At 38.6% G+C, this 21,541-nt stretch overlaps 1 protein-coding gene and 1 pseudogene across 4 annotated transcripts in view; both read left to right on the forward strand.

The window, feature by feature from the left end:
* SCFD1 (sec1 family domain containing 1) overlaps nucleotides 1–21,541 on the forward strand; it is a 130,963-nt gene that overhangs the window by 267 nt on the left and 109,155 nt on the right. For 2 of the 4 annotated variants that reach the window (XM_066277651.1, XM_066277650.1), the window contains exons 2-6: nucleotides 5,143–5,213; nucleotides 12,380–12,468; nucleotides 14,123–14,213; nucleotides 19,284–19,406; nucleotides 20,575–20,662. In XM_066277651.1, coding sequence (XP_066133748.1) covers nucleotides 5,143–5,213; nucleotides 12,380–12,468; nucleotides 14,123–14,213; nucleotides 19,284–19,406; nucleotides 20,575–20,662 — 462 coding nt within the window. Of the gene's footprint in view, nucleotides 1–5,142; nucleotides 5,214–6,342; nucleotides 6,424–12,379; nucleotides 12,469–14,122; nucleotides 14,214–19,283; nucleotides 19,407–20,574; nucleotides 20,663–21,541 lie in introns of all 4 variants that reach the window. The other 2 variants (XM_066277652.1, XM_066277653.1) reach the window with 2 other exon arrangements.
* Nucleotides 8,001–8,567, forward strand: LOC136334968 (large ribosomal subunit protein eL18 pseudogene; annotated as a pseudogene).

Genomic DNA, 21,541 nt, shown 5'->3' on the forward strand with positions numbered 1-21,541 from the left:
GACTTGATAACTCGGCCTCTCCGCGTTGCAGAGGGGGCTTCAGGACTGGGGTCCTGCTCCTACTGGGCCCCAAAAGGTCTCGGGACAAGATCTGGCGGATGGCATTTTCTCCTCTGTGTTGCCACCTGTGAGGTGTCTTGGTTTGTTTCTGTGCGTGATTCAGTTCTTTGCGGCTTATAAATGTTGAAAAGGTTTTTTTTCTGGCACGTCCATCACAATTACGACAATTAAGTACAGTCTTTTCCGGGCAGCTTACTTTCTGCCATTCACCTTTGGACCAGTCATTTGGAAGTACCTGAAGAGAAATACCTGGTGGTAGAGATTTCACCAGCTTGCTGAAATGGCATTGAAGAATGGGAAATAATAGGTTTCCTATTTTAACTCTTTGACAAGTTAGTGTTTTAAAACTACATATACAGTCAAACGTAGTGGGGGGAGGGAGTACATATTTCCTCCCTTGAGTTTTGATATTTTTCTTAGATATTCCTTGTTTTGCCTTAATTTTTTCTAAACTTCTGATGCTAACGTGCATTATATGGTAGCTGCACACTGATGGTTTATACCTGTTAGCTAATTGTCTTAAAAGTTGGCTAATTATTAATTCTGAAGAGCTAATAGGAATAAGCCATCAAAATGTGCATACTTGGAAATTCTGTCTCCTACTTACTTTCTTTGGCATATAAGTCTGAATAGGAAAATAATTGGTTACAATGAATGTGACCTGCAACAAGGATTTTTTGTGTTCTTGACTCGTTCCTTTGGTATTTAAAAAAAAAATGACAGATATCAGTCTAATGACACAGTGCCTACTGAGTTGTGTTCTGCTTTCCCCAATGGGTAATTTAGTATAAACTATCAGATGAAAGCAGGCATAACTTAAATATGTGAAAGTCCAAATAATATTTGGGGAATACCTGCCATTCATTTTTTATGTGTAGGCAAATGGAAGCCCACTTGTCTTTGAGATATGGTTCGGACAGCTTAATGAAGCTCAGTGAATTCGGTCATACTATATATGAAAATAAAGAAAATAAGATGTGAAGACTGTACAAATTCAACGAAGCTTTCTGAAAAATGAAAATTGTGTCAAAATTTTTATATGGAAAAACTTAGAATTTAAAATCTAATAGTATAATTTTGATTTCTGCAGAAATAAACTTCATTTAACAAGATTTTACATCATTTATAGATAGGTTATGCCAGGTTAATCATTTATCATCTTAGCACTCTAGTTGAGTTCTGTTTTATTTTCAGAGGAAGATAAAAGCCCTTTATATTGCTGTTGTAGCAGAAGTAAACATTTCCTGATGTCTGTTGAGAATATTTTGGGAAATACTATAGCTCACTGGCAATTTTCAACCAGACAGTGGGATATAGAGGAGTTTGCGATCTATTTGGATAGATAATAGCTGATACATTGAGCATTTAAGTGTTGCCAGGCACTGGTTTAAGTGATTTTTGTGCGTATTATTATTTTCATTTTGCAGATGCCTGTTTTTTGCTTTGCCTGTGTGAAGGATCTTTATTTATCTTTAAAGGTCATCTCAGAAGTCATCTTGTTTGTGAAAGTTCCCGGGACCACTCCCCTCTCTATTCTTACCTTTAGTTCAACAAGCAGAATCCTGTAGTAGGATCATCATAGTCCTTAGTGCATGCTTCTCTGTTGTGGTTCTTGCTCAGCTCCTCCACTTTTCTGCATTGGAGAGCCACAGTTCAGCTGCTCTCTCTGTTGCGATCTCTTGAACCTCTTGGCTAAATAGAGACTAAACTGGTGACCTCCAAGTTTCTTTCTCCAGCTTGTCCCTCTTCTCTGAATTCAGTCTGCCCCATATCAATTAATGGCAGCCCCATCCTTGTTGCTCAGGTAAAAACCTTGAAGTTTTCTTGACTTCTTTCATATCCCACATCAGATCTGTCAGTAACTCTTGTCAGCTCTACTCTGAAAATATTTCCACCATCTGACCATTGTCATTGTTGTCACCCAGGTCCAAGTCATTGTGGATTTCTGCAATAACTGCAGAAATTTGGTCTCCTTGCTTTTACATCCCTGTTTCCCTTCATTTTTCTTCACATACTACCCAGATGTCACATATTTGCTCAAAACCCTCCAGCTGCTTCCCTTTTCAATCATGTAAAAGTCAGTGATCTTATAGTGGTCTGCAAGGCTCCATATGATCTGATCCCACTTAATTTTCTGACCTCATTCCTTATTACTCTTCCTTTTCTTTGAACACATCAATGTTCCCACTTCAGAGCCTTTATATTGGTTTCCTCTATCTGTAATATTCTTTTAGAGATATCTGTGGCTCACTTCCTCACTTCCTTTAGGTCTTGATTCAAATGTTACTTTCTCAGAAGGCCTTTCCTGACTGTTTAAAATTACACAACTCCTACTTCCCCTCTTTCCTTCCTTTTCTCCATAGTACTTCTTATGATCTCACATGCTATGTTTTATTTATTTTGTTGTCTTTCTCCTGCAACTAGAATGAAAGCTACTTGAGGCTAGTTATTTTTTATTCAGTCTGTTGTATTTAATGCCAGTAGCTAAAGCTGTGTCTGGTAGATGGTAAACACTCACTAAACACTTGTTGAATGAGTAATAAATATAGTTAAGCATATATAGTGAATGAGTAAAGAAAACATTTCAGGTAAGGGTGAAACTACATTGACCAAGTCTAGGGCTGTGGACAGTATATTTAGAACCAGTAAGGAAAATTAGTTTGTCATTTGAGTTAAAAGAAATGATTGAAGCCTTTCGGGCATTACTCTGATGAAAGTAAAATTACATTCCTATACTTTATTTGGACACTGGCTTTGCAGTTTATTAACAAATCCAGTGTGTCAAAATCCCTGTTAGCAAGTTAGTCTGCCCAGAATGGGAATATTCACCTTCATGGGATTGAGAAGGCAAATCCCTGCTGTTACTGGCCTCTCTCATTTAGCTAAGGCCCACCTCTGGAGAACACTGCACCTGGGACTCCTGTGCAGCTCAGGCTGTGCTTCTTCCTAGTTGTCCCCTGTCAAGAGTGTGAACAGCTCTTCCCAGAAACAAGACTTTCTCTCTCTTGGGCCCTGAGTGCCAGGGTGGTGGAATTCATTGTCTGGAGCTGGAGAAAGAGCTCCTCTAAAGCACTGTGGGAGAATTAATCCTGGAGCACCTTCTGTGTGCCTCCTGTGTTATTTCAGTTTTAAATAACTGTACCAAAGTGGTTTTTGTTTATGTATTCTTTTATATAATACCATAACACCCATAAGCTTCTGAAGTAGTTGTATTGGTAATGTGTTATTGGCTCAGCATTAAGTACTAATATTTTACCAAAATATTATGTCTGCAGGCACACACACAAAAATACAAATGAATCACTGAAGTACAATTTCTTATTTTACCTGTCTCAAAAAACAAGCATTTAATAGAAGTTTTTCTAGTGAGTGAATGAAAATGCTATAAATTAATACTTAAGTGATTTCTGTATTATGATATAATTCTCTGGTAGGAGTTAGGCTTGTAGATTATTCTGTATTACTAAATAAAGCCTAATCAAAGTGCTTGTAAAAATCAACCAAGTAGATTTTAGTGTTACCAATCTTTTAGAAATTAAATTACCAAATGATTATTCTGCCTTAACTATTTGGCCATCTCATCTTCACATAGATGTATATTGAGATTTTTATTTTCCTTACAAAGTATACTTGAGTTGTTTAATACATGAACAGATGAGCAATAAAAACCACAAAATACTATAACATAAAGCATAACTGCTGTGATTTTAGAAATGTTTTTTCTTAGCAGGAGTTCTCAGTTCTCTACCATGTCTGTGAAATTCTCACTTTTTCTATAAAGCATATAATAATTAATACAACTTTTCTATGAATCTGACAAGATAAATTGGTCCTGAAATGTAGCATAAAATAACTAAAAACACAGACTTGCTGTATGAAGATTTTGTACATGAACCAATTAAATATATAGGTAATTTCTGTTTTTAGAAAGATTGATCTTAATCTATGCTTTCAGTTGTACAGTAGACAACAGCACCAGTTATCCATTGAGACCACTACTAGTTCATGATTGACAAAATTTCTTTTACATCTATTATACAACATAGTGTGGGATTGTCAGAAGAAATGGGAAAGACTTCTTTTTGAACATTTTTCAAAAATGTTCAAATTTAGAAAATGTTATAATTTAGAAAATCCAAAACACATACCACTTAGCCATTGATGGAATGCTCTTATAAAAAGTCTGACCCCATGCCTGACCAGGCGGTGGCGCAGTGGATAGAGCGTCGGACTGGGATGTGGAAGACCCAGGTTCGAGACCCCGAGGTCTCCAGCTTGAGTGTGGGCTCATCTGGTTTGAGCAAAAATTCACCAGCTTGGACCCAAGGTCGCTGGCTCAAGCAAGGGGTTACTCGGTCTGCTGAAGGCCCACAGTCAAGGCACATATGAGAAAGCAATCAATGAACAACTAAGGTGTCGCAGTGCGCAACGAAAATCTAAAGATTGATGCTTCTCATCTCTCCATTCCTGTCTGTCTGTCCCTGTCTATCCCTCACTCTGACTCTCTCTGTCTCTGTAAAAAAAACAACTAAGCTTTATGGAAAAGTCTGACCCTGCTTCTGCATAGCCAGGCATTTAAGTCATCAGTTTTTGTTTTGTTTTTTTGAGAGAGACAGACAGAGAGAAGGACAGATAGGGACAGACAGACAAGAGAGAGAGATGAGAAGCATCAATTCTTCATTGCAGCTCCTTAGTTGTTAATTGATTGCGTTCTCATATGTGCCTTGACCAAGGGGCTACAGCAGAGCGAGTGACCCCTTGCTCAAACCAGCGACCATGGGGTCATGTCTATGATCTCACACTCAAGCCAGCGACCCCTCGCTCAAGCTGGTGAGCCTGTGCTCAAGCCGAATGAGTCCACGCTCAGGCTGGCAATCTTGGGTTTTCGAACCTGGGTCCTCTGCATCCCAGTCCGACGCTCTATCCACTGAGCCTCCGCCTGGTCAGGCTGATTCCATCAGTTCTACTGGTACTCCAGTAGATTTGTGCATTTTGTTCTGAAGTATTAAGTAATTAATGTGGGGGGAAAGCAAAATCCTAAAGAACAATGATAATATTTAATGAGACTGTTTTCATTTCCAGTGGCTCTGAAACGTATGTTGAATTTCAATGTGCCTCATGTTAAAAACAGCACTGGAGAACCAGTATGGAAGGTAAGAGAGTTTATTTTCATCAGGAGCTGTTTCCCTTTTTTTAACCCTCAGTGATTGTGATTGGAGAGAATTTCTTAATATTGAACAGTAGTACATTTCAATTGTAATGCATGACTACATATTTTACTTTAAAATGGCTTCTTAATGTGAATCTTTTTGATAAATACTTTATGGAATCAGACAGGTGATGACAGTAACATTTCTCTTGAGAATCCCGTTCTCCTGGGTGGCGCCACTCTGATAGGTAAACTCTGGTTGATGTTTTGTTCCTTAGCTTTGCAAGACCAGAATTTGGATCTTGCAAGCTTACTCAGTGTTAGTCAGAGGGGAGGGGGAGGGCTGGAGAAGCAGATGGTTGTGGACAAGTCCTGCCCAGGGTGAGGACGACGGAGATGCAAAGACCCGACTCCGGGGACCAGGTTCAGTGATGCAGATCCACTTTATTCAGGAAGTAAACTAGCTTATATACATGGGTTCAGCCAATAGGATGTTATACTAGGACAAATGGCCAAAAAAGATCAGGAGGCTGCCTGGCTAGCACTGAGTCTTTTCCGTATAGCGGTGGAGCTCCCTCCAGGGTGTGCCGGCGAGGGTTTATCCTTGCTGGAGTGTTCTCACAGCATAGCATCAGCCACAGCTGCCAGGTAAATGCTCTGTACTCTACCTACAGATGGTCACTTCTGTGTGCCCTGACCAGGAATCAAACCCAGGGCATCCACATGCCAGGCTGATGCTCTACCACTGAGCCAACCAGACAGGGCCTTATTATAACTTAAGATGAAAATTTTATAGTCTCTAGTATTTTTTTCAGTTAGAGTTGACATTCAATATTACATTAGTTTCAGGTGTACAATATAGTAGTTAGATATTTATGTAACTTATGAAGTGATCCCCCAATAAGTCTAGTACCCACCTGGTACCATACAAGTTTATTAAAATATTATTGACTGTTCCCTATTATGTACCTTATATCCCCATGATTCTTTTCAAATTATCAACCTGTACTTCTTAATCCTGTCACCTTTTTTACCAAACCCCCAAGTCCCCTTCCATCTAGCGACATCAGTTTGTTTTCTGTATCTGTGAGTTTGTTTCTGTTTTGATTTTTTTCATTTATTTTATTTTTTAGATTTCACGTGTAAGTGAAATCTTTCTCTGGAAGATTTAGTTATCATAATACCCTCTAGATCCCTCGGTGTTGTTACAAATGGTAAGATTTCATTCTTTTTCTTGGCCAAGTAATATTCCATTGTATACATGTACCATTTCTTCTTTATCCATTCATTTATTGCTGGACACTTAGGTTGCTTCCAAATCGAGGTTATTGTATATGAAACGTTCTTCTTTATTACCTGTGGGCTTTTTAAAAGTCTATTTTAGGCCCTGGACAGGTAACTCGGTTAGAGTGTCACCTAATATGTAAGGTATTTTTCCCCACCGAGAAGGAAGGAAGAGGCCAGAGCCACAAAGTGTGGAATAGCAAACGGCTTTATTGAGTACAGAGCACGCATCTCGCCCGGCAAGGTTCCCTGGCCCCGAGGAAAGAAAGATGGAGGCTAGAGAAGTTGCAAAGATTAAACCACATGGGAGATATTTAAAGGGTCCCTCTAGGGAAGTGGAGCTAACATGATGTGGTGAAATCCCACTGGCTGGCAGACGATCTCTTTTTTCCAAACGGTTCCTGTGAAGCCTCCTTTTGGCGAGCTTGGTTGTGGAGATCGGAAGGTGGTGGTTTTGAGGGGTGTCAGGAGGAACATCTCTATGTGGTTGTGAGTTGAGAAACTTCACGGATGCGGTCCTATAAGGATTTTTAAAAAAAAGAGGAGTAATAGGGGGATTTGCAGGGTCCAGCCTTTTAGTGAGCTGGAGATGGATGGAGTCCAGTGGTTCCGACTGCCAGTGGTCCTGTAAGGAGGCAAGCTTGAGGCAAAACTGCATGTCAGGAGTGGTGTAAAAAGGGGAAAGGGAGAAGGTCCCATCCATTCCCATAACCGAAACCTGTGAGGGAACTAGAGGTCCAGAGTATGAAGGCAAAACAGAGAAGGCAGCCCCCATGTCCACAAGAAATGAGATGGACTTACCCACTTGTTGCAGAACCCTGGGTTCTCCGAGTCCAGGCCGTGTCCTAGGAGTTCGAGCGATGCACCCACCTGGCTGGATTGGCCTTCCCATTCGGGTGGCTTGTCTTCCACGTAGAGGCGCTGAGGAAAAACCTGTTGCCCAAAGGGGCAATCACTCCGCCAGTGACCGGGCTGCTTGCAGTCACGGCAGGGCTCAGTGGGCAGCTGCTGGCAGGGGCCCTGCTGGGACCAGTGGTCCTGCTTGCCACACTTAAAGCAAGCTGCTGGTGGCTCTGCTGGTCTCAGGGTTGCCACAAGAGTTTGGGTTTGGAGAGTTACTTTTTGCTGCATGTGGGGCCTGGCGGAACAGCCTTAACCTGTTTTTACTAGTTGGGACCGTTAAAAACTTTAAATGCCATGTTCACAGGTTCTGGATAGGGGCTTGGGGGTTTGGGAACAAGAGGAGGGAGGCTCGTGCGGAGCCTGGCACCCAGATCCTGCAGGAAACGCTGGACAGGGCAGGAACTTCATGCAAGAAAATTGGGGTTGGACTTCCTGAAAACTGGTGTAAGAGCCAATGCCAGGCTGAGAAAGGCCTGACGGAGGAGGGACTTAAGAACACAGTGAGGGGAGGGGCCCCTGGCCAGCAGGGGAGGAGAAAGAGATGGTAGTGGTGAATAAGAAACAGGTTTTTGAGAAGGGTGGGGAGGGGACAGAAGGCACCATAATGGGAGTCGACATCCGGCACAACAAAGGCTAAAAGTTTCGTGCAAGGAACCCAAGAGCCAGGACATCTACCTAAGGCTGTTTGTTAAGCTATACAGATTTCTGGCCAGACGAACCAACTCAACCTTCAACCAAGTGGTGCTGAAGAGGTTATTCATGAGTCGCACCAACTGGACACCTCTGTCCCTTTCTCGGATGATTCGGAAGATGAAGCTTCCTGGCCGGGAGGGCAAAACCACTGTGGTTGTAGGGACTATAACCGATGACATGCGGATCCAGGAGGTGCCCAAACTGAAGGTGTGTGCCCTTCGAGTCACCAGCTGGCACCCGAAGCCGCATCCTCAAGGCTGGGGGCAAGATCCTCACATTTGACCAGCTGGCCCTGGACTCCCCCAAGGGCTGTGGCACTGTCTTGCTTTCCGGTCCTCGCAAGGGCCGAGAAGTGTACAGGCATTTCAGCAAGGACCCAGGAACCCCTCACAGCCACACCAAACCCTACGTAAGGTCCAAGGGCTGGACGTTCGAGCGGGCAAGAGGCCGAGGGGCCAGCCGTGGCTACAAAAACTAACCCCAGATCCTAGCTTATTAAAAAGAAAGATGGAGGCTAGGGAAGTTGCAAAGATTAAACCGTGTGGGAGATATTTAAAGGGTCCCTCTAGGGAAGTGGAGCTAACATGACATGGTGAAATCCCACTGGCTGGCAGACGATCTCTTTTTTCCAAACGGTTCCTGTGAAACCTCCTTTTGGCGAGCTTGGTTGTGGGCGGTCCTAGCCAAAGTCCCCGGGTCTGAGTTCCCCACGTGACCATCCCCCATTATCCACGGACCTTACACAATACGTCAACGTTTCAGGGTTCAATCCCCAGTTGGGACACATACGAGAAACAGTCAATGATGGCATAAATAGCAGAACAAGTCCAACAAGTCAGTGTTTCCCTCTTCCTCTTTCTGTCTCTTTTTCCCATCGTCTTTCTCTAAAAATCAATTTAAAAAAAAAAAGTATTTTATCTCATAAAGGTATGGCTTCTCCAGGTTTTTGTTTGTTTCCGTTTTCATGAAATAGCCTTTCTATCCCTTTACTTTCACTCTGTGTTTGTCGTGTTTGTCTTTCAATCTGAGTGGGTTTCTTTTAGGAGCATATGTATGGGTCCTTTTTTTTTTTTAATGATTTGAGAGAGAAAGGAACATCGATCTGCTCCTGTATGTGCCGTGACTGGATCAAACAGGTAACCTCTGTGCTTCGGGATGGTGCATATTTATTTATACAATACATTTTTAAATAAAATATGTATTTCCGATGGCTTTAGGCGACCCCTGTATTTTGGTCGTTCGACCCCCACCGGGGTCACGACCCACAGGTTGAGAACCGCTGCTCTAGAGCTGTCTGGCCACGGCATACGTATTGATCTTGTTTTCTTTACATTCAGCTACCCTATGTCCTTTAATTGGAACATTTAATCCATTTGCATTTAAAGTAACTTGATAGGTCTGCTATTGTTGCCATTTTATTTATATTTTTTGTCTTTTTTATATCTTCTTAAAGAAGTGCCTTTAACGTTTCTTGTAATACTGGTTTAGTGGTGATGAAGTCCTTTAGCTTTTTCTTGTCTGGGAAGCTCTTTATCTTTCCTTCGATTCTAAATGACAGCCTTGCTGAGTAGAGGGATTTTGGTCATTTGTCCTTGCTTTTCATCACTTTGATTAGTTCATGCCAGTTGCTTCTGTTCTGAAATATTTCTGTTGAGGAATCAGCTGACAGTCTTATGGGAGCTCTCTTGTACATAACTGCTTTTCTCTTGCTACTTTTAAGATTCTCTGTATGTAACATTTTGCATTTTAATGATGATGTGTCTTGGTTGGACCTCTTAAGTTCATCTTGTTTGGGAGTCTCTGCGTTTCCTGGATTTCTATGTCTATTTCCTTCGCCAGATTAGGGAAGTTTCAGTAATTATTTCTTCAAATAGGTTTTCAGTTTCTTGCTCTCTCTCTTCTCCTGGTGCCAAATGTTGTTACACATTAAGTTGTCCCAGATTTCCTTTAAACTGTCCTCATTTTTATTTTTATTCTTTTTTCTTTTTGCTATTTCCATTGGGTGTTTTCTGCTATCTTGTGTACCACCACATCACTGGTTCAGTTCTCTGCTTGATCTGATCTGCTGTTGATTCCACCTAATGTGTTCTTTATTTTAGTTATTGTATTTTTCATTTGTTTCTTTTTTATGGTTTCTGTCTCTTTGAGTAAGTTCTCACTGATTTCATCTATTCTTCCTCTTAAGTTCATCTTATTCCCCTATAACTAGTGTTTTGAGCTCTGTGCGTGGTAGTTTGCTTGCCTTCATTTTATTTAGTTCTTTTTCTGGAGTTTTGTCCTGTTCTTTCATTTGGGATATGTTTCTTTTCTCCTTATTTTGAATGACCCCCTAAGTTTATTTCTAGGTACTGGATAGAGCTGCTATGTTGACCATTCTTGGTAGGGTGCCTTATGTAAGAGGTGTCCTGTAATAGGTACCAAAGTGGGGTCCAGGGGTGTAGACTCCCTCGTCATCTGAGCTGGGTACTCCAGGGTATCTCTTCCGCAGGTTGTATGCACCCTTCTGTTGTAGTTGAGCCTTAATTGCTGTTGGTACTTCAGTGGGTGGAATTGACCCTCAGGCTGACAAATTATGAGGATTGGCCTTAACTACATTGGATAAGCTGTAGTGTGGGGGTTGACCCCTGGAATGGAATTCACTCTAGCGAGACTCTGGTGCCTGACAAGTTTACCCTTTGGGTGTGTCAGTTGTGGAGCTAGTTTGCTGGCACTCTGATCTAAAATTGACCACTGGATGTGTTGGGTCTGGGGCCTTTTGGGAAGGGCTCTGGTGCAGGTGCAGGTCAGCCAATCCCCTTACCTGGCCAGGGCTACGTGGTAAAAGTTACAAAGTGATCTGTGGTTGTTTGCAGCTGTATTGGACTTGGAGGTACCTGGGAGAGGCTATGCTGCAAACCGAGGCTGACTACCTCTCATGCCAAGGGCCACTTGGCAAGAGATATAGGGCATGCTGATGCCAGCCGATGCTTGTTTGGGGTCTGTGGACTTCGGGAGACTTTATTGAAGTCCACAGCATGAGCCAAGGCCGACAGCTTATGAGCAGTAGCCACCAGTTTGTACTGGTGCGTGGGTTGGGTAGAGCAGGTTTTCAGCAAATCAGCAAGATGAGTCCAATTTGATGGAGGCTCAGATTTGCACCCTCCTGCACCTGCACGCTGGTGGAGGTGGTGGGCTCAGCAAAGGAACAATGGCACCTGCCCACAGTTTGGTCCCAGAGAGAGCTGTCCCTCCAGCCCTCACCCTGAATCCAGGTAATTCACTTCCTCCCCTATGTCCCTAGAGTATTTTTCGAGCGGCTACTCTGTGCTAGAGTCCAGAGTAAGTGAGTTTGTGAGCAAATAAGTCTGTTTTGGGCCTGTGAAGGCCTGCAGCACCTAGGTCTACAATAGCAGTCCCACAACCCCTCGCCCCTCAGTTAGACACAGCCCCTGCTGGTTTGCACACCCACATGTTTTGGCGAATCTTCTTTCTGGGCTGTGCTACCCTGTTCTTCAGGAGTACCTCCACAGCCAGGATATCCATTCCAACTCTTAAGGTGTGGGACCAGACAATTCTGCATCTCCACCCCTCCTACCAGTCTCAGCATGGCTGCTTCTTCATCTAATTAGTATAGGTCACTCTGTTCCACAAACCGTGGCTCATGAGCCACATGCGGCTCTTTGGCCCCTTGAGTGTGGCTCTTCCACAAAATACCACATGCAGGCGCTACCTTGATAAGGGATGTACCTACCTATATAGTTTAAGTTTAAAAATTTTTGCTCTCAAAAGAAATTTCAATCGTTGTACTGTTGATATTTGGCTCTGTTGACTAATGATTTTGCCAAAAACAAATCTGTTCAGCTAGTCCTCAGGTGGTTCTCAAGGGTGGTGGATCTATATTTAGTTGTAACTTTGATATAGTTGTGGGAAGAGGTAAGCACAGCATTTACCTACTTTGCCATCTTGACTAGAAGTCATCTAGTAATTTTTTAACCTGTTATAAGTAGTCTAAGAAGAAATTTACATAATTATTAATATATTTTAGCCTAAGTAAAATGGTTTTAACCCTTTGAGTAGTGAATTTTTTGTTAACCCTTTGAATGAGGATGTACATGAGCATTCATACTACTCGAAGGGTTAAGAATGGAGTATTGTGCTAATGGACATTTTAGTGGAAAATATTGAATTGGAGTATGTGTAAGAATTTGTTATACTTGATTTATTAAAAATGTTTTTCAACATTGTCTTAATATGAGTTCTCTATTGACTACTCACTGAAAATGATATTTAAAAAACTTTTTTTTTTGATAGGTGCTTATTTATGACAGATTTGGCCAAGATATCATATCCCCTCTGCTGTCTGTGAAGGAACTGAGAGATATGGGAATCACGCTGCATCTGTGAGTTTTAACATATTTATAGTAATGGCATTTGTTTTCAAATATGTTTTTATTTTTATTTTTTGTGGGGTTTTTTTTTTACAGAGAAAGAGTTAGAGGGATAGATAGGGACAAACAGACAGGAATGGAGAGAGATGAGAAGCATCAATTATTAGTTTTTTGTTGCGACACCTTAGTTGTTCATTGACTGCTTTCTCATATGTGCCTTGACCGTGGGCCCTCAGCAGACCGAGTAACCCCTTGCTTGAGCCAGCGATCTTGGGTCCAAGCTTTGCTCAAACCAGATGAGCCTGCGCTCAAGCTGGCGACCTCAGGGTCTTGAACCTGGGTCCTCCACATTCCAGTCCGATGCTCTATCCACTGCACCACTGCCTGGTCAGGCTCAAATATGTTTTTATAGATTTCTTTGGCCACTTTAAAATCAAATTATAAGGAACATTTATAGAGAAAATGTTAAGTTACAGTACTTGTATAGAACATTTTTTCTTTTATCATCCAGCCGTTTACTTCTGAAATTTAAAATAATCCTCAGTCTAAGGCTTTCAAATTTCAGAATTTAAATTTTCTCTCATATTATTTCCTACAGACTGGATTATCTTTTTATGTGAAGGAAAAGAACTGGTTGTATTAAGGTATCTTCCAGCTCTGAAAATATTTATTTCTTTTAATTTAAATATACCTTTTAAAACACAAATATCTAAATTAGTTTACTATTAGTATGAAAGATATAAGCAACTATGGAATGACTTTTAATCACCATCAGAGGCTATGTTGTCTTCTTAACTACTGAATGTATTTAATTATGTCGCTTCTGATATGTTTGATTTTTTTAAAATTGCACGTGCCTCTTTCATTCTCTTGTTTATAGAAGAATGACTAAAATATTGTAACTAGAAGGATGTATATAGAAGACTGTACATAGAATATTATAGAAATAGAATGTTAGCCATATTTCTTGATATAAGGATGGTAAAATCTTACAATGAAGAATAAGGACATTTTGAGATTTGATTTTAGATATTTAAATCAATATATTCCCTGGATTGTATTAATAAAAAAAAAAATTTCAAGGGATAAAAATCTCTTGAGTGCTTAGATGATCTCTTGTGCATTCTATAATGAAGTAATAAATACAAAAAAAAATGCCTTAAAGTTGTAAGGAAGCATTTATATATCTTTCATTTTAGAAAAAACATTAGATTTTATTTATGGTTAAATTTTTTCTCTGCTTCTACAGACTTCTTGAGCTTTCTCTTTTACTTCTGTTGGAGAATTTTACTTTCTTCCCACTCACCTCCCCCCAGCCATTTTTCTATGAAAAATGGGAATAAAGTTGATTTTGAATGTGTTTTCTTTCTTATTCAAGGAAGACATTAGTAGAATAGACTATCTGACCATAAGAGAGATTAAAAGTAAAGCAACTAGAGTAAAAGTAGTGAAGACTAAGAGGAGATTAGGTCTTTACTGATACATAAATAGTGACACTAATCTAAGGAGAAAGCTGGATTAAACGAATAATCGCAGCAAGAGCTTTTATAGTACTGGTTACTGCTATTGAACTAGTAAACTCCTACTTTGAGAAATACTGTTTTAAACTATCATTTAGATAAGTGGCTAAGAAAAAAGTGAGTTTTATGTTCTTTATGTCTTCTAGGCTTCTGCACTCTGATCGAGATCCTATTCCAGATGTTCCTGCAGTTTATTTTGTAATGCCAACTGAAGAAAATATTGACAGAATGTGCCAGGTAATGTGAGTTTTTCTTTTCCTGACTCTTGCATATGGAAACAAAAAACTCTTCGATGTACAGTGTGAAAATCAGAAATTCCCTTACTCAATTTCCCACTTTGATTTCTGAGACAGTCTTTGAGTTAATTTTAAATATTAAAAGACTGTATATGAATTTTAAATACTAGAAGGCTAGACTGACAGATTAAAACTTTGGGGACTGAAGAAGTATTATATTGATTAAGACTGAGTCTAGCTTTAAAAAAAACACAAAAACTCTGACCTGTGGTTGCACAGTGGTAGAGCGTCCACCTGGAATGCTGAGGTCCCTAGTTTGAAATCCTAGGGTCGCCAGTTTGAGCGCAAGGTCATCAACATGATCCAAAGGTCTCTGGCTTAAAGCCCAAGGTCTCTAGCTTAAGCAAGGGATCACTGGCTTGGCTTGAGGCCTCCAGTAAGGGCATGTATGAAAAGCAATCAAAGAACAACTAAGGTTCTGCAAGTATGAATTGATACTTCTCATCTCTCCTCTCTCTCTCTTCTCTCTCTCTCTCCCTCTCCCTCACTCCCTCTCTCTCCCTTTCCCTGCCCCCCCCCCCCTCTCTCTCTCTCTCTGTGTCTCACTATCTCTCTCAAAAAAGAAAAACAAAACAGAAAACCTAAGTATATAGCTTTAAAAGTAGGGTTTTATTTTTCTAAGATAATAGGAAGCCTGGAAATAGGAAGTCCAAGCTAGTACAGCAGCTCTATGAGGTGAACAAAGACACCAGCTTTCTCTATCTTTCTGATCTATCATCTTTAGTTTGTTGCTTTTCATTGTCTCGCTGGATGCACGTAGCTGTTACTGTAGTTATCACATCTTTGCATACACAAGAGGTTGGGGAAATGGATATGCCAACCCTGACAGTTCATTTTGATCAGGAAAGCTAAGCTTTCCTGGAAACTCCCAGAGATTTTTTTTTATGCCTCACCAGGTACAGTTTGATTCAAAGGAGTCTGCAAAATTTAATATTTAGATGAGTGTACTGCTATCACAAACAAAATCTGGATTCTTTTAGCAAGGAAGAGGGGGAAAATGGATGGATAGCTAATTGTTTCTGCCACAAATCACAAGCATCTCTACTTGTTATTTACTGTTGAATGAAGTTACTAATTAAATTGTTAATGAAGATTACATAATTGGTGTTTTATGTATGTAGTGATGTTTGGCTTTCTGTTTTACCCTGCATACCATAAAATTCACCCTGTTGAAGTATACAGAGTACATACAGTTCAGTGGTTTTCAGTATATTACATGTGAGGAGGATCATTTACATGATCTGTTGTATCTGGCTTCTTTCTTTTAGCATAATGTTTTCAAAGTTCATATTGTAGCATGTATCAGTACTTCATTCCTTTTTATTACTGAATAATGTTCTGTTGTGTGAATATACCAAATTTTATCTTTCCATTAGTTAATAGGTTACTTCCACCCTTTAGCTGTTATAAGTAAGCATTTGTGTACAAGTTTCTACATAGACATGTGTTTTCATTTCTCTTATGTTCATAAATACATATGAGCAGAATTGTTTGGTCAAACGATTACTTAGTTATCCTTTTCAGGAATGGCAAAACTAATTTCCAAAGTGGTTGTATCGTTTTATATTCCATCCAGTTTGTGAGGGTTCTAATTTCTCCAGATCCTTGCTAGTACTTTTTATTAGCTAACATTTCAATTGTAGCTATCCTAATGGGTATAAGTGGTATCACTATTGTTTTGATTTGCATTTCTCTGATGATTAGTGATGTTAAGTGTCATTCGATGTGGTATATCTTTGGAGAAATATCTATTCACATCCCTTGTTCAATTTTTAAATGGGTTGTCTTTTTATTATTGCATTGTTGGAGTACATGTTTTGGATACTAGACCCTTATTAAGTATATTATTTGCAAATATTTTCTCCCATTTTATAGGTTTTTTCACTCTCTTGATGGTATCCTTTAGAGCACAAAAGTTTTTTTTATTGGAAACTTAATTTTAAATTAATCTTTTTCTTTAGTTACTTGTACTTTTGGTATCATATTTAAGAAACCATTGCCAAATTTCTGTTTTCTTCAGAGATTTTTGTGTATGATTTGAGGTGTCATTCTTTTGCATGTAACCATCCAGTTGTGACAGCATCATTTTTTGAAGAAGTTATTTTTTCTCCAATGAATGTTCTTGGCAGGTTTGTTGAAAATTACCAGTGGATACTTTGGTTTATTTCTGGACTCTCAGTTCTGTTCCGTTGACCTGTGCTGTCATGCCACACTGTCTTGATTACTCTTGCTTTGTAACAAATTTTGAAGTGGGAAATAGGCCCTGGCCAGCTTGCTCAGTGGATAAGTGTCAGCCCGGCACATGGACATCCCAGGTTTGATTCCCAATCAGAGCACACAAGAGAAGCAACCGTTTGCTTTTCCCCCCTCCATTTCCCCCTTCTCTCCCTCTTCCCTTCCCACAACCAGTGGAATGATTGGTTTGAGCTTTGACCCCAGGTGCTGAGGCCAACTTGGTTGGTCTGAGCATCAGCTTCAGGTACTGAGAATAACTCAGTTGGTCCAAGCACATCAGCCTTGGGTGTTAAAAATAGTTTGGTTGATTTGGCATTGGCCCCAGATGGGGTTGCCAGGTGGATCCCAGTGAGGGGGTACATGTGGAAGTCTGTCTCACTGTCTCCCTTCCTCTCACTTAAAACAAAATAGTGGGAAATTGAGTTCTCCAATTTTGAACTTTGTTTTCAGCATTGTTTTGGCTTCTTTGAATCCCTTGAATTTCCATATTAATTTTAGGATAGGTTTATCAGTTTCTGTAAAAAAGCTACCTGCGGTTCTGATAGGGATTGCATTGAATCTGTAGATCAATTTTAGAGTATTGGTATCTTAGCAATATTAAATTTTCTGATTCATGAACATATATTTCTATTCATTTTGATCTTTAATTTTAATAATGTTCTGTAGTATGCAGAATATAAATTTTGTACTTCTTTTGCTAAATTTATTCTTTATATTTTTTAAAGCTTTTGTGAATGAAATTGTTTTCTTAATTTTATTTCTAGGATTGCTCGTTGCAAGTGTATAGATAATGAATGCCAGCTGATTTACATATTGAGCTTGTATCGTGCAACCTTGCTCAACTTCTCTGTCCTTTTCAAATGTCTCCATCATTCTTTGACCTCTTCTTTTTCTGGCAAAGTAAGATGTTCCAGTCTCATTTTGTACTTTCTCTGTCCCAGCCCAAGATTGAACTGTGTAGTTGTCTGAGGAGCCCGGTGGTTTTGTAGAAAATAGTATTTAGAAGTTAGCATCTGGGCATTGCTGCTAAGGTGTCACAGTTCTTAGGCCCTCTCACTAAACAGAGAGCTAGGAAACATATATGTCCATGTACACACACTTTTATATTTGTATTTAATTTTGTCACTTCCTGCTTATTTCTCTATTTAGACAGAGAACCTCAAAAACTGTTTCAGTTCAGAAATAGAGGATTCATTCAAGCTTTTCCTTTTTCCCTTTACAAGTTTGTAACTTTCTCTGACAGTGAGAAATACGGCTCTCAGTATCCTCAACATATTTTCTCAGTCTCAATTCTCAATCCTTTCATGAATCTCCCAGCTTTTATGGAACCACTGCTCAGCTCAGCCACCTCCCTCACATTGTCTCCAACTCCTCAGTTTTTCACATTTCAACATCTCTGAAATCAGATCCACTTATAATTGATGATGTGTTATAGAATTTTATTGGAAGCATTAATTCTTTTTTTCTATTTTAGAGAGAGACATAGACAGACACAGGGAAGCAGGCAGGTAGGCAAGAAGGGAGAGAGATGAGAAGCATCAACTCATAGTTGCTTCTCATACATGCTTCGACCAAGGGACTTCAGCCGAGCCAGTGACCCCTTGGTTAAGCCAGCTACCTTGGGCTCAAGCCAGCAATCTTTGGGCTCAAGTCAAAGGTTTTGTTTATGGATCATGTCCAAAGGGTCATGTCTGTGATCTCATACTTAAGCTGGCAACCCTGCACTCAACCCGATGACCCTGAGCTCAAGCAGATGACCCTGCGCTCAAAGCGATGACCTTGAGGTATCATAGCTAAAATCTCAGTGTCCCAGGTCGGCACTGTATCCACTGCACCACCACTGGTCAGGCGGTAGCATTAATTCTTTGTTAGTGTTATATAAAATAATGATGCCTGTTACATTACATAAAATAATGGTGCCAGTTAAAATTGACAGTATCTTAAATTTGAAAAAATATGATTATATAGAAATCAGTTTGCCTGAAATTGAAGAAGATAAGTAAATTTGAGTTAAGAATTACTATATTGGTAAATCACACTTCTTTTGGATGATTGAGAAGGAATACTTCTGGAATTGATTATTGGAATTATGTCTGCATGGTGACAGAATTATTTGTTGTAACATGTTGTGATAACATGATCAGAGCAGTAGAAAGCAAGTATCTTCTGCCAAGTATAAGCATTTCTCTATATAAGAGAGCCATTTCTGGATATTTCTAAGAGAAATGCAGACATGTTATTTGAAAGCAGTTTTGTAAAATATGGTAATTAGTAGAACTTTATTGATAATATAATTATCAATATTGTATAAATTGATAAATTTGTATATTGATAAATATACAATTAAATATTGTATATTTTAATTATTAAAATATACATTAGTTATGTCTGGTAATCAAATAACCAATACTTACTTCTTCATAACTTTGTTCTCTTGGGATACTTTATTTTTTCAAATGATTGATTTTAGAGAATCAGAGAGAGGAAGTGGGGGAGCATTCATCTAGTGTTCCACGTAATTGTACATTCATGGATCATTTCCCATACATTCCCTCACTGGGGATTGAACCTACAACCTTTGTGTTTCGGGATGACACTCTAACCAACAGAGCTAACAATCCAGGGGGATAATTTTTTTGATTGTCATTTTTATATAACCTTTTTTAAAATACTTACATTTTCCTTCAAACCTTGCTCTTACAGTATCTAAAAGATTTTTATTTACGACTATCCTTTATAATTTCCTATAAGAATGAAGTATTCATTGTATTTATAGGATCTTCGGAATCAACTCTATGAATCATATTATTTAAATTTTATTTCTGCTATTTCAAGAAGTAAACTGGAAGATATTGCAAATGCAGCATTAGCAGCTAGTGCAGTACCACAAGTAGCCAAGGTAAGAGATTTTGGTTGGTTGATGACAATTTGTTAATATAAATTTAGTAATATTCTGAAACCTGTTAATTGATATAGGTGTTCAATATACAAAGGACCAGAACCACCTAAGAACTATTTAGAAAAAGTTCTGATAATGTGAATTATCTTAAACTTGACGTAGGCAAAATAACAAAACTAAAGGGTACCTATGTAGTGAATCTGAAAGACTGAACTTGTATTATCTATAATCACTATATTCAACATACAATCTCTAGATCTTTTCTTAGGAGAGAGGATCAAAAGAAGCTATGTTGCATATTATAAGAAAGATGAAATTCACAATAGGCCAGCAATTCTACATTGTAGTGACAGGTTCAGCTTATGAATAAATCTGTAAAGTATAATATATTCTTGTTTATAGCCCTAATGTGCCTTGTGCTTCTTGAATTTAGAGAAGACATAAATGAAATACTGGGGAGTGGTATCGAGCAAATAAGAGACTAAATAACCATGCATTTACTTTCCATTGTTTTCTTGCTGATAGATTTAGATAGTCCAGTCATAGATGTAGTTTACTACTATATCTGATTAGTTTTTGAAGCTTATGTCTTAATGTTCTTGCTCTTCCAAAATTATTAATTTTACATAAAATAATAGTAATGGTTTTCAATTTATTTAACTGAATTGAACATATTTCAAGTAGTTTTCTTTTTTAGTGTTATTTTTTCAATTACAGTTTTAATTTTCTTCATTTATCCCCTAATTTATACTTTTAAAGATTTAGTATAATTTTTCTTCACTTATAAATGTTAATGATAGGAAAAGTTACTGTGACTTTCTTAGGAAAGTGTGGGTACACTGACTATAAAAATTTTAGTTGTGCTTTTTCCTCAGAATTGATATCTATTCCCTTCCTAACCATAATTCTTAAAAAATTTTTGTCTTTATAAATTTTGTTTTCTGAAAACATTACTCTCTTCCTTGGTAATTTATTGCTCAATGTCTTTTTATTATTTTTTGATATTAACTCATCATTCTTACCCAGTTAGACAATCAGCTACATAGTATAATTTTTAGCTATTTTATATAATTGTATTTTCCCGTTTTTGCCATTGGTAGATTAAATCAAACTAAAGGAGCTTTAAATATTGTAAAATTGATTTGTAAACCTTTTCTTTTATTTCTAGGTTTTTGATCAGTATCTCAATTTTATTACTTTGGAAGATGATATGTTTGTGTTATGTAATCAAAATAAGGAGCTTGTTTCATATCGTGGTATGTAAAAATAGGATTAGTGAATTCATTGTTAACAAAATGAATGGTGTATGGTTAAAAAAAATGAAAAGTTTAGTGCACTACAAAACCAGCCCTGTTTATACAGTAGAGCTGAATAAGATTATTTTAAAGCACACGAAGAATATGAATCTCAATCTGAATTCTGTCACATATAAACAACATTAAGTTGATAAACCTGTCATGTAAGCTCAGCAAAGGGCCAATTTGTTTTTACCTTTTAGGGTACCACACAGCACCTTACATGAATGGTTCACTAATGGCAAGTAAGACACCATTGTTGTAGTAAGATTCATTTCATTTAATCTTCTAGTACTTTGACCCTTTGAAAAGAACAAGTTACTTTACTTCTCTGTGCTTTAGTTCCTTATCTATAAAATGAGGATAATAATACTATCTACCTCATAGAATTTTTTTGAGCATTAGATGGATTAGTGTGTATAAAATGCCTAGAAAATTTTCTGCATGTGGTAAACACTCAGAAGAAGTTGGCTAGTGTTGCTGTTTGTCAAGATCAGACAGCAACAAGGAGTCAGCAGCTTACAGAATGAAGTATAAGTACCATTCTCAATTATAGGTTGTTAAACTCTACAGTAGTGGTATTGAGTATTGGTATTGCATCAAAGGCTGTCTAACCACCTCTGAAAGTTGTATTTCAATTTTGGTAAACTGACCATTCCTGTGATATAGATTAAAATTAACAGACATTCATACACACAGATACACACACACACACACACACACACACATATACACATATATACATACACATACATTATATTGTCTATGTTGCTTTGTTGTTTTTTTGTAAGAACACTTAACATGAAATCTACTCTCAACATTTTAAAGTATACAATATTG

This window comes from Saccopteryx bilineata, chromosome 4 (assembly GCF_036850765.1).
Source record: "Saccopteryx bilineata isolate mSacBil1 chromosome 4, mSacBil1_pri_phased_curated, whole genome shotgun sequence".
NCBI lineage: Eukaryota > Metazoa > Chordata > Mammalia > Chiroptera > Emballonuridae > Saccopteryx > Saccopteryx bilineata.